Source organism: Oncorhynchus masou, unplaced genomic scaffold, assembly GCF_036934945.1.
Source record: "Oncorhynchus masou masou isolate Uvic2021 unplaced genomic scaffold, UVic_Omas_1.1 unplaced_scaffold_988, whole genome shotgun sequence".
NCBI lineage: Eukaryota > Metazoa > Chordata > Actinopteri > Salmoniformes > Salmonidae > Oncorhynchus > Oncorhynchus masou.
In genome coordinates this window covers 168,643-182,453 of record NW_027016399.1, presented here as the reverse complement: position 1 = coordinate 182,453, position 13,811 = coordinate 168,643, and the positions used below count along the sequence as shown (strand labels likewise).

At 43.6% G+C, this 13,811-nt stretch overlaps 1 protein-coding gene across 1 annotated transcript; it reads left to right on the top strand.

The window, feature by feature from the left end:
- Positions 1-2,784: 2,784 nt before the first annotated feature.
- LOC135538615 (tripartite motif-containing protein 16-like) lies at positions 2,785-11,521 on the top strand. The gene is made up of 6 exons (XM_064964496.1): positions 2,785-3,462; positions 3,905-4,000; positions 9,477-9,710; positions 9,974-10,133; positions 10,259-10,318; positions 10,550-11,521. The coding sequence occupies exons 1-6, from the start codon at positions 2,866-2,868 to the stop codon at positions 11,068-11,070; spliced, it is 1,668 nt and encodes a 555-aa protein (XP_064820568.1). The 5' UTR covers positions 2,785-2,865; the 3' UTR covers positions 11,071-11,521.
- Positions 11,522-13,811: the final 2,290 nt, after the last annotated feature.

The window sequence follows — 13,811 nt, the reverse complement described above, 5'->3', positions numbered from 1 at the left end:
TCATTTATGATTGGAAAAAAACCAATAAAGAAACCAACGACCAAAAACATACACAAACAAAGAAACCCACAAGATCATGTGTCAAATATGTTGATTGGGATGAACAGAACAAAATCATTCAACAAACTGAGACATAAACTGAACAAGTTCCAAAGACATGTGAGTAACAGAAATGGAATAATGTGTCCCTGAACAAAGGGGGTCAAAATCAAAAGTAACAGTCAGTATCTGGTGTGGCCACCAGCTGCATTAAGTACTGCAGTGCATCTACTCCTCATGGACTGCACCAGATTTTCCAGTTCTTGCTGTGAGATGTTACCCCACTCTTCCACCAAGGCATCTGCAAACCCTCCGGTCCAACAGGTCCCAGACGTGCTCAATGTTATTGTCTTTTTATTTTTATTTCACCTTTATTTAACCAGAACAGGTTAGTTGAGAACAAGTTCTCATTTACAACTGCAACCTGGCCAAGATAAATCATAGCAGTGTGAACAGACAACACAGAGTTACACATGGAGTAAACAATTAACAAGTCAATAACACAGTAGAAAAAATTAAATGAGAGTCTATATACATTGTGTGCAAAAGGCATGAGGAGGTAGGCGAATAATTACAATTTAGCAGATTAACACTGGAGTGATAAATGATCAGATGGTCATGTGCAGGTAGAGATACTTGTGTGCAAAAGAGCAGAAAAGTAAATAAACAAAAACAGTATGGGGATGAGGTAGGTAAATTGGGTGGGCTATTTACCGATGTACTATGTACAGCTGCAGCGATCGGTTAGCTGCTCAGATAGCAGATGTTTAAAGTTGGTGAGTGAGATAAAAGTTCCAGTCACAGGCAGCAGAGAACTGGAAGGAAAGGCAGCCAAAGGAGGTGTTGGCTTTAGGGATGATCAGTGAGATACACCTGCTGGAGCGCGTGCTACGGATGGGTGTTGCTGAGAATGAAGCAAGGGCCAACCAACAAGAGCATACAGGTCGCAGTGGTGGGTGGTATAGGGTGCTTTAGTAACAAAACGGATGGCACTATGATAAACTGTATCAGTTTGCTGAGTGGAGTATTGGAAGCCATTTTGTAGATGACATCGCCAAAGTCGAGGATTGGTAGGATAGTCAGTTTGGCGGCGTGAGTGAAGGAGGCTTTGTTGCGAAATAGAAAGCCGATTCTAGATTTGATTTTGGATTGGAGATGTTTGATATGAGTCTGGAAGGAAAGTTTACAGTCTAGCCAGACACCTAGGCACTTATAGATGTCCACATATTCTAGGTCGGAACCATCCAGGGTGGTGATGCTAGTCGGGCGTCTAGGTGCAGGCAGCGAACATTGAACACTATCTAGAAGACAGAGACATATCATTACATACAGTATAGAACACCATCTAGAAGACATATCATTACATACAGTATAGAACACCATCTAGAAGACATATCATTACATACAGTATAGAACACCATCTAGTAGACATATCATTACATATCTAGTAGACAGAACACCATCTAGTAGACATATCATTACATACAGTATAGAACACCATCTAGTCTAGACATATCATTACATACAGTATAGAACACCATCTAGTAGACATATCATTACATACAGTATAGAACACCATCTAGTAGACATATCATTACATACAGTATAGAACACCATCTAGAAGACATATCATTACATACAGTATAGAACACCATCTAGTAGACATATCATTACATACAGTATAGAACACCATCTAGTAGACATATCATTACATACAGTATAGAACACCATCTAGAAGACATATCATTACATACAGTATAGAACACCATCTAGTAGACATATCATTACATACAGTATAGAACACCATCTAGTAGACATATCATTACATACAGTATAGAACACCATCTAGTAGACATATCATTACATACAGTATAGAACACCATCTAGTAGACATATCATTACATACAGTATAGAACACCATCTAGAAGACATATCATTACATACAGTATAGAACACCATCTAGAAGACATATCATTACATACAGTATAGAACACCATCTAGTAGACATATCATTACATACAGTATAGAACACCATCTAGAAGACATATCATTACATACAGTATAGAACACCATCTAGTAGACATATCATTACATACAGTATAGAACACCATCTAGTAGACATATCATTACATACAGTATATCATAGATGTATAGATCCTTTATATTTCCTGTACCTCTTTCCATGACAGTAGCCTTATTACTGGTTTGGGTTACTGCTGCTGGTACAGTGGAGGAATGAGGCATCACAGTACCTGTTACACCACTGTACCACCAGGACCAATTACACACCAATAAACACACTGTAATGTAAAGTGTCACATCATTCTCAATGATCAGTCTGTACATACAGTATTCATTTCACCTACAGTACATTGTATCCATTTCAAGTCCCCCCTCACCCCATTGTAGCTAATTATCTACAACACATTGTACACTTTTACAACCACGTATGAGTTATTATGGACGATTATAGTTAGTATCACAGCACATCAGTTTAAGACTTTACAACATTCATTAAAAGCATTATAGATATGTACTTCATAGAAACTGTTACCCTTTATATATTCTAACCACTCTATTTAATTTATTCCATATTAAGGGTCCTAACCTAGGAACTAAAACATTGTCTCCTTCTCAACTTTGCCTCTCTCTCTCCCTCCCGTCCTCTAACCCCTCCCTCTCTCACTCCCTCCTTCCCTCCTTCTAACCCCACCCCTCTGGCAGAACCAGGAAGTCCCTCCCCTTCCCACAAACGCTCTTCTGAGGAAACGAAACTGATCTGAGTCTCTCTGTCGTCTGTCTGTGTGAGAGTGAACAACCGTCCAAATGGCTCAACAGGGAGTTCTGCTGGACCAGGACCAGTTCTGTTGTTCTGTCTGTCTGGATCTACTGAAGGATCCGGTCACTATTCCCTGTGGACACAGTTACTGTAGGAGCTGTATTGAGGGCTGCTGGGATCAGGATGTTCTGAAAGGGGTCTATAGCTGTCCTCAGTGCAGAGAGACCTTCACTTCAAGGCCTAATCTGATGAAAAATAACATGTTGGCTGAGCTGGTGGAGAAACTGAGGAAGACAGGACTCCAGGCTGCTCCCCCTCCTGCTCTGTGCTATGCTGGACCTGGAGATGTGGCGTGTGATTTCTGCACTGGGACCAGAAAGCAGAAAGCCCTCATGTCCTGTCTGGTGTGTCTGGCCTCTTACTGTGAGACTCACCTCCAACCTCACTATGAATTTCCTGGTTTCAAGAAGCACAAGCTGGTCAAAGCCACCGCACAACTACAGGAGAAGATCTGTTCTCATCATGACAAACTGCTGGAGGTTTACTGTCGTACCGATCAGCAGTGTATCTGTTATCTGTGTACAATGGATGAACATAAAGGCCATGATACAGTGTCAGCTGCAGCAGAGAGGACTGAGAAACAGGTAAGACCAGAACAACTTGTTGGTGGCTGTCTGATAAACTAAGAATTAAAAATACAGTAGGAACTAAATCTGTTTGAATATGAGATCATTATATTATATACAATATGAAATGGATCCACAGCAGAACAAATATGAACACAAACCTTGAGTATATAGATATGTTAACCCAGATTCTCCAAATGTATCACCATTTTCTAAAGTCAAACACTATTATCATTCTGAATAGCGTTTTTTGAGTCCAAAGTTCAGCCTCAACACCTTGATACATGAAATCCTGCCATAAAAACTATAATCATTCACATAGCAACATAATATAATATTGTAAAGGGACTTCCTCAGGATTGTAGACCTTCCTCTCTATGGGTCCTATGTCACATTACTATACTATTGATCTACTGGACTAATAAAGCTGGATAGCTCATTGAAGAGTGATTCTCCACAGAGGCAGCTGGGGATGAGTCAGCAGAAGGTCCAGCAGAGATTCCAGGAGAGAGAGAAGGAGCTGAAGGAGCTCCAACAGGCTGTGGAGTCTTTCAAGGTGAGTATTGTTGACCAGAGGAGACACACCATTTCACTTCTCTCCTCCAGTCAGAGAGAGAGAGAGAGGGGCCCCTATTCAATCCCACTGACCCCACTGTTGGGAACAGGCTGTCTGGACCCCTTTCAGAGAATAGACTGGTTCATGTAACCGACTGGGCTGCCTCATCACATAACCATGAGTAACCATGACGACTCATGTCCCCTATACATTAAAATGGAACTGTCTCTCTCTCAATTGAATTAAATTCATAGGGCTTTATTGGCATGGAAATATATGTTTCATTGCCAAAGCAAGTGAAATAGACAATAAACAAAAGTGAAATAAACAATCAGAAATGAACAGTAAACATTACACTTGGAAGTGATTTGGGGGATGGGGAGGGTCTATTAGAAGTTAGTAGGACTCTTTTATTTTCTCAGAAGTACTGAGTTCGGTAGGAGGATTTAGAGGTGTAAACCGTGATTGAACACACTCCAGAACAGTAGGTGGCGCCATGCACCTTTAACGTTGGTTTGAGGACCTCCATTATATCATAGAAGAAGAAGTTGGTCTGTGAGGGTTTTGTTGTTCCTGAGGAGGGCAACTATTATTTTTATTTTCAAGTATTTTCAGATTGTATTAAAGCCAAAGCTAAAGCTTCCTAAACAATTCAATATATCAGTCAATATATTTTCTCTGTGATTTATTTTCTCTCCGTCAACCGTTCCATCGCATCTTAACCGTCTTACCGGGCGGGCACTAGGACCCGGGGGAGGCTGCTGCTGCAGAGGCTGCTGCACCGCTCGTGACTGTCAGTCCTCCTTGTAGCTCATTGGTTAAGCTGTGGCTCGAGACTGTTAACAGTTAACGGACAGGAAACGGTTCTGACAGGACACATTCATGTCGAGGCAGTGATGTGAATGTGTGGTAAGTTAGAATAGAGAGAGAGTTTTCACTACTATAGACTTTGGTCATAATCAAAGCTTTGTTAACCAATAGGGTTTTATGTGAGGCTGCCTGTAAGTTACAGTGTAACAGACGTTACTAACGGTAACGGTGTCTTTTAAATTCGACATAAGTTATGTGGCGATGATATCTAGTTAACGTTGTATTTAATGTAGTGTAATGACCTGACTCGATCATAAAGGAACAATTGTCCAGACAGAGGATTGAGTTACGAATTGACGGTTTATTAGCAACTTTACACAGGCTACTGTTTGGCCTGAGCTCACGCCAAATAAATGAAAGATACCCCACAAGCCAATCGGGACCTTCTCTTGTGAAGCCCAGACGTCAGAGAGAGAACAAAGGCTGAAGCTTAACTTCCAATGCCCCGCCCCCTCCACGCCACTCCGCCAACCACCAGGATGCCCGGCATCAGAACATCCCAGGCATTCCTGTGATTGGCAGATAGCAGGTTGATTGACATGTCGGACCCCGCGAACACTGGGAACTGGTAAGTACAACACAACCAGCTACTAGCCGAACACATAACACACAGCTGTCTGTGCGGGTCGCTACAGTAGTTTTACTATCTGTGCCAGGCTATAAATGACACAGATAATATCTAGTTAACGTTGTATTTAATGTAGTTTTACTATCTGTGCCAGGCTATAAATGACACAGATAACTAGATATTAACGTTGTATTTACATTTACATTTAAGTCATTTAGCAGATAAATGTTATCCAGATACTTACAAATTGGTGAATTCACCTTCTGACATCCAGTGGAACAGCCACTTTACAATAGTGCATCTAAGTCATCAAGGGGGGGCTGAGAAGGATTACTTATCCTATCCTAGGTATTCCTTGAAGAGGTGGGGTTTCAGGTGTCTCCGGAAGGTGGTGATTGACTCCGCTGTCCTGGCGTCGTGAGGGAGTTTGTTCCACCATTGGGGGGCCAGAGCAGCGAACAGTTTTGACTGGGCTGAGCGGGAACTGTACTTCCTCAATGGTAGGGAGGCGAGCAGGCCAGAGGTGGATGAACGCAGTGCCCTTGCTTGGGTGTAGGGCCTGATCAGAGCCTGGAGGTACTGCTGTGAGTGCCGTTCCCCTCACAGCTCCGTAGGCAAGCACCATGGTCTTGTAGCGGATGCTGTACTTCAACTGGAAGCCAGTGGAGAGGAGCGGAGGAGCGGGGTGACGGAGAGAACTTGGGAAGGTTGAACACCAGACAGGGCTGCGGCGTTCTGGATGAGTTGTAGGGGTTTAATGGCACAGGCAGGGAGCCCAGCCAACAGCGAGTGCAGTAATCCAGACGGGAGATGACAAGTGCCTGGATTAGGACCTGCGCCGGTTCCTGTGTGAGTCTGTCTCGAGGGACTCTGCGGATGTTGTAGAGCATGAACCTACAGGTGTTCCACCGCCATGATGTTGGTTGAGAACGACAGGGTGTTGTCCAGGATCACGCCAAGGTTCTTAGCGCTCTGGGAGGAGGACACAATGGAGTTGTCAACCGTGATGTTCTGAGGTCATGGAACGGGCAGTCCTTCCCCGGGAGGAAGAGCAGGTCCGTCTTCCGAGGTTCAGCTTGAGGTGGTGATCCGTCATCCACACTGATATGTCTGCCAGACATGCAGAGATGCGACTAAGCCACCTGGTCATCAGAAGGGGAAAGGAGAAGATTAATTGTGTGTCATCTGCATAGCAATGATAGGAGAGACCATGTGAGGTTATGACAGAGCCAAGTGACTTGGTGTATAGCGAGAATAGGAGAGGGCCTAGAACAGAGCCCTGGGGACACCAGTGGTGAGAGCGCGTGGCTGGAGACAGATTCTCGCCACGCCACCTGGTAGGAGCGACCTGTCAGGTAGGACGCAATCCAGCGTGGGCCGCGCCGGAGATGCCCAACCGGAGAGGGTGGAGAGGAGGATCTGATGGTTCACAGTATCGAAGGCAGCCGATAGGTCTAGAAGGATGAGAGCAGAGGAGAGAGAGTTAGCTTTAGCAGTGCGGAGCGCCTCCGTGATGCAGAGAAGAGCAGTCTCAGTTGAATGACTAGTCTTGAAACCTGACTGATTTGGATCCAGAAGGTCATTCTGAGAGAGATAGAGGGAGAGCTGGCCAAGGACGGCACGTTCAAGAGTTTTGGAGAGAAAAGAAAGAAGGGATACTGGTCTGTAGTTGTTGACATCGGAGGGATCGAGTGTAGGTTTCTTCAGAAGGGGTGCAACTCCTCGCTCTCTTGAAGACGGAAGGGACGTAGCCAGCGGTCAGGGATGAGTTGATGAGCGAGGTGAGGTAAGGGAGAAGGTCCCCGGAAATGGTCTGGAGGAGAGAGGAGGGGATAGGGTCGAGCGGGCAGGTTAATTGATCACAGCTTTCTGCTTTCCATGTAGAGTTTTTGGTAAAAAACATTACATTTGATTATTTTGTCAGCAAAAAAATTCAAAAAATCTTTGTTTCTTTGTCAAACAGGCTGGACGTCCTCCCAAAGATATGCTTAAAGTTCTGAATGATGATATGAGATATATATGATATACCAAGAGGTGTTCTGTACCTGTCTGTCCAGGAGGGAGGAGAGTAGAGCAGGACCAAGAGGTGTTCTGTACCTGTCTGTCCAGGAGGGAGGAGAGGAGAGTAGAGCAGGACCAAGAGGTGTTCTGTACCTGTCTGTCCAGGAGGGAGGAGAGTAGAGCAGGACCAAGAGGTGTTCTGTACCTGTCTGTCCAGGAGGGGGAGAGTAGAGCAGGACCAAGAGGTGTCCTGTACCTGTCTGTCCAGGAGGGGGAGAGTAGAGCAGGACCAAGAGGTGTTCTGTACCTGTCTGTCCAGGAGGGGGAGAGTAGAGCAGGACCAAGAGGTGTCCTGTACCTGTCTGTCCAGGAGGGGGAGAGTAGAGCAGGACCAAGAGGTGTTCTGTACCTGTCTGTCCAGGAGGGAGGAGAGTAGAGCAGGACCAAGAGGTGTTCTGTACCTGTCTGTCCAGGAGGGGGGAGAGTAGAGCAGGACCAAGAGGTGTCCTGTACCTGTCTGTCCAGGAGGGGGGAGAGTAGAGCAGGACCAAGAGGTGTTCTGTACCTGTCTGTCCAGGAGGGGGGAGAGTAGAGCAGGACCAAGAGGTGTCCTGTACCTGTCTGTCCAGGAGGGAGGAGAGTAGAGCAGGACCAAGAGGTGTTCTGTACCTGTCTGTCCAGGAGGGGGACAAGGCCTGGTCTGACTCAATGAGGTGCAGAGAGGCTACTGTCTCTCTCTGTCTCTCTCTGTCTCAATTCAATTCAAAGGGCTTTATTGGCATGGGAAACATGTGTTAACATTGCCAAAGCAAGTAAGGTAAACAATAAAAATTAACAGTAGACATCACACATACAGAAGTTTCAAAACAATAAAGACATTACAAATGTCATATTATATATATATATATACAGTGTTTTTACAAGGTACAAATGGTAAGGACACAAGATAAAATAAATAAGCATAGATATGGGTTGTATTTACAATGGTGTTTGTTCCTCACTGGTTGCCCTCTGTCTCTCTGTCTCAATTCAATTCAAGGGGTTTTAATGGCATGGGTAACATGTGTTAACATTGCCAAGGCAAGTAAGGTAGATAATATATAAAGTGAAATAAACAATAAAAATTAACAGTAGACATCACACATACAGAAGTTTCAAAACAATAAAGACATCACAAATGTCATATTATATATATATACAGTGTTTTTACAATGTACAAATGGTTAAGGACACAAGATAAAATAAATAAGCATAGATATGTGTTGTATTTACAATGGTGCGTGTTCTTCTCTGGTTGCCCTTTCTCGTGGCAACAGGTCACAAATCTTGCTGCTCTGATGGCACACTGTGGAATTTCACCCAGTAGATATGGGAGTTTTTCAAAATTGGATTTGTTTTCGAATTCTTTGTGGATCTGTGTAATCTGAGGGAAATATGTCTCTCTAATATGGTCATACATTGGGCAGGAGGTTAGGAAGTGCAGCTCAGTTTCCACCTCATTTTGTGGGCAGTGAGCACATAGCCTGTCTTCTCTGAGAGCCATGTCTGCCTACGGCGGCCTTTCTCAATAGCAAGGCTATGCTCGCTGAGTCTGTACATAGTCAAAGCTTCCCTTAATTTTGGGTCAGTCGCAGTGGTCAGGTATTCTGCCGCTGTGTACTCTCTGTGTAGGGCCAAATAGCATTCTAGTTTGCTCTGTTTTTTTGTTAATTCTTTCCAATGTGTCAAGTAATTATCTTTTTTGTTTTCTCATGATTTGGTTGGGTCTAATTGTGCTGCTGTCCTGGGGCTCCTCTCTCTCTAGGGTGTGTTTCTGAACAGAGCCCCAGGACCAGCTCTGCTTAGGGGACTCTTCTCCAGGTTCATCTCTCTCCAGTAGGTGACGGATTTGTTGTGGAAGGTTTGGGAATCGCTTCCTTTTAGGTGGTTATAGAATTTAACAGCTCTTTTCTGGATTTTGATAATTAGTGGGTATCGGCCTAATTCTGCTCTGTTCTGCCTCTCTCTCTCTGTCTCTCTCTGTCTCTCTCTCTCCAGCGCTCTGCACAGTCAGCAGTGGAGGACAGTGATCAGATCTTTACTGAGCTGATCCGCTCCATTGAGAGAAGGAGCTCTGAGGTGAAGGAGCTGATCAGAGCCCAAGAGAAGGCTCAAGTGAGTCAAGCTGAAGGACTCCTGGAGCAACTGAAGCAGGAGATCGCTGAGCTGAGGAAGAGAAGCACTGAGCTGGAGCAGCTCTCACACACAGAGGATCACATCCATTTCCTCCAGGTAACTAAACTGTCTTGTTACATGTGATATGAAATTAACTTCATGGGAAATGTCTCTCTCTCTCGTCCCTCTCTCTCTCTCTGTCCGTCCCTCTCTCTCTCTCTCTCTCTCCAGAGGTATCAGTCTCTCTCTCTCTCCAGAGGTATCAGTCTCTCTCTCTCTCTCTCTCTCTCTCTCTCTCTCTCTCTCTCCAGAGTTATCAGTGTCTCTCTCTCTCTCTCTCTCTCTCTCCAGAGGTATCAGTCTCTCTCTCTCTCTCTCAGAGGTATCAGTCTCTCTCCAGTATCAGTGTATCTTCAGACTTACCCAGCATCGTTGTCCGTCCTCTTCAGTCCTTTGGAGATGTGAGTCAGACTGTGTCTGAACTGAGAGAGAAACTAGAAGACTTCCTTAAAGGAGAATGGACCAAGATCTCCACTACAGGTGTGTTGAAAACAATAAGAACATCAACTTTAGACCATTGAAAGTTCCCTACTAGTCATATACATGTGGAATATGGTCTGATGATAACATTCCCTCTCTCTGTCAATGTGTTTGTGTGTCTGTAGTGAATATAGTGGATGTTGTACTGCCTCCAGAGCCCAAGACCAGAGAACAGTTGTTACAATGTGAGTCTCTTTATTGTGAAGTAACTAACAGTCTCTTTTTACTGACACTCCTAACAATCCCTCTAGAAATATATAGCAATAGTAGATCTAATCAAAGACTGGGTCTCTATCTGACTCCTCATATTTCTCTGATTTGATCTCTGCTGTGCTCTAATCAAAGACAGGGGAGATACAGTATCTGACTTAACTTATTGTTCTGACTCCCCTCGTTGGTCTCTGCTCTTCTCCCAGATTCCTGTCAGCTCACACTGGACCCAAACACAGCACACACACTCCTCTCTCTGTCTGAAGGGAACAGAAAGGTGACCTGTACAGACCAAGTCCAACCATATCCTGACCATCCAGACAGATTCACCAACTACTGGCAGGTTCTGTGTAGAGAGGGTCTGTCTGGACGCTGTTACTGGGAGGTGGAGAGGACTGGTGGTGTTGATACAGCAGTCTCATATAAAGACATCAGCAGAACAGTGAGAGATGATGGTGGATTTGGATACAATAACAAGTCCTGGAGTTTAAATTACTCTAGTGGTGGTTATTGTTTCAGACACAATAATGTTGAGACTAAAGTATCAGGCCCTCAGTCCTCCAGAGTAGGAGTGTACCTGGATCACAAGGCAGGTACTCTGTCCTTCTACAGTGTCTCTGACACAATGACCCTCCTCCACAGAGTCCAGACCACATTCACTCAGCCCCTCTATCCTGGGTTTAGGCTCTATGATTTTAATGGTTCTGCTGAGCTGGTTAAACTGTAAACTGATTTGTTACTAATTAAAATTCAATACAATGTTTTAATCTTGTACATTTCCATGAATCATGATGTCTGGTGTTGATGTATATTGGTTGTCATTCAGAACCATTGATATGTTTTCTCAGTTGGTTCTCTGTCTCTATGTAATTCTCCTCAGTATCATTGATCAGCTTGTTGGCTCGGTCCTAATTGATGTGTTCTCTGTCACCTGGAGCTGCATGGAAAATGGTCCAGGAACTAAAGGACAATTCAGGACTAGTCAGCCCACTACAAGCTGGTATCACTTCCTTTCTACTAAACTATATGGTCTGGTTTCCCAGACACAGATGAATCCTAGTCCTGGACTAAACAGTATGTTCAATGTAGATGTCCAGGAAACCGGCCCTAAATGTGTCATCTTTCATCCTCCCATACTGCTCAGTCCAGCAACATTAAACCTGTCCAGCAGGTGGTGCTGTTGACCAAACAATAAAACCAGCAGATATCTTGACTTGCCACTCAGTATATCAGTAATGTTCAGAATAGTACTTTAATATCATTGGAGATTGATGGTCTTTTTAATCCACTATCCAGAGTCAGGAACAGATGAAGTTAGGTCTGCTACTGTTCAGTGATTAAATATGATTTATGGTGATGGGAAATAATAAAAAACACTCAACTTCATCTAGTAATAGTTTTCCTTTGTTATTTATTCCAAGGTGTGTCTTTAACTTGTAAATGTATTGTGTGGAGGTGAGCTAGTGGTGTGGCTGATAGAATAGAATGAAGAGGGAGGAGGGGAGGAAGAGGGGAGGAGTGAAGGGCTGTTCAAGAAACCAGATGAGGAAGAGGAAGATGTTCAGGGGAATTACTGTCTCTGTTCCAAATGGTTCCCTATTCCCTACGTAGTGCACTACGGTGCTTCTGACCAGGTCTAAAGTAGTGTTCTACGTAGGGAATAGGGTGTAGATTTATTACAATATCATGCTTTAGTGTTTGGCACAAAAATATATTAGATCTCCACCCCCACTTCCTGTCTGTCATCCCCCAGTTCTGTTAAGACTTCCTCTCATTGAACTGGGCCTCATTCTAAATGGTCACTTTGTATTGATAGTCCATACTATGGTTCTTTACTATTGATAGTCCATACTGGTCTTTACTATGGTTCTACATACAGTACCTGTTCCATTCTGGTCTTATACAGTACCTGTATTGATAGTCCATACTGGTCTTTATGGTTCTACTATGGTTACTGGTCTTTACTATGGTTCTACAGTACCTGTATTGATAGTCCATACTGGTCTTTACTATGGTTCTACATACAGTACCTGTATGATAGTTACTGGTCTTTACTATGGTTCTACATACAGTACCTGTATTGATAGTCCATACTGGTCTTTACTATGGTTCTACATACAGTACCTGTATTGATAGTCCATACTGGTCTTTACTATGGTTCTACATACAGTACCTGTATTGATAGTCCATACTGGTCTTTACTATGGTTCTACATACAGTACCTGTATTGATAGTCCATACTGGTCTTTACTATGGTTCTACATACAGTATCTGTATTGATAGTCCATACTGGTCTTTACTATGGTTCTACATACAGTATCTGTATTGATAGTCCATACTGGTCTTTACTATGGTTCTACATACAGTACCTGTATTGATAGTCCATACTGGGTAGTCCATACTGGTTGTACCTGTGATAGTCCATACTGGTCTTTACTATGGTTCATGAAGTGGATTCTACAACAGTACCTGTATTGATGAGGGCCTCAGTCATCTCCAGCTCTGTATGGACCAAAGAAAGTTCCACATACAGGGGGCAGTAAAACCCTATGGACCTGAAAGGGACTGTGTGCTCCAGTGTGCCAGCAGTCAGTAAAACCAGGACCTGAGGGGGTGTGCTCCAGTCTCCAAGGGGGCCCCTATGGACCTGAAAGGGACTGCAGTGTGCTCCAGTCTCCAGCAGGGGGCAGTAAAACCCTATGGACCTGAAAGGGAAAGGGACTGCAGTGTGCTCCAGTCTCCAGCAGGAAGTAAAACCCTATGGAAAAATCAAAAGTGAATTTACATTGATGTTTCCACGGAGACCTGAATCATATCTACGAGGCACCAAACTGAAGACAATGAACTGAAACACGGAAACACGGGACTAACTGAACTAAAATAATTCTGTTGCTAAATGTTTTGCTAAAGGGACAGTGTTCTCTAATCAATAACACCCTGGATTCAAATACTATTTGAATCTAAAGGGACTCTTTCCAACAGGGGGCTTTGAGCATTTCATGAAGTATTCTTTATTATAAATCCTCCAGGTAAGGTAACGTCTTGGATCTTTGTTTGTACTTTTAGGACTTTTCTATTGGTTCCATTACAACTAAACTCATTCAACCACTGCTTATTAAGTATTCAAAATTATTTTAAACATGTCTGTTTCCACATGCAATAAGCCTGTAACGTCTTGTATGATCTCATCAGGTAAAGGTGTGTCAAATGGAAGGGCAAGTCTCACCACTGAGAGGAAAACATCACTGGTCCACCTCTGCATCAGGTCAGCTATGTTGATCAGTACTGTCCCAGGGATGCTGGGAGCAGAGATGAACTCCCCTGACCTGGTATCATCTATGGAGTTGTCATTTTAATATCAGTTTAAGCCCATTACTGCTATAACACATAAACCATGTTAATAGAATGAAATGGATCCAGGTTCCATTTATTCTACATCAGATTTACTGCCTGTGGAACACTTCTCCA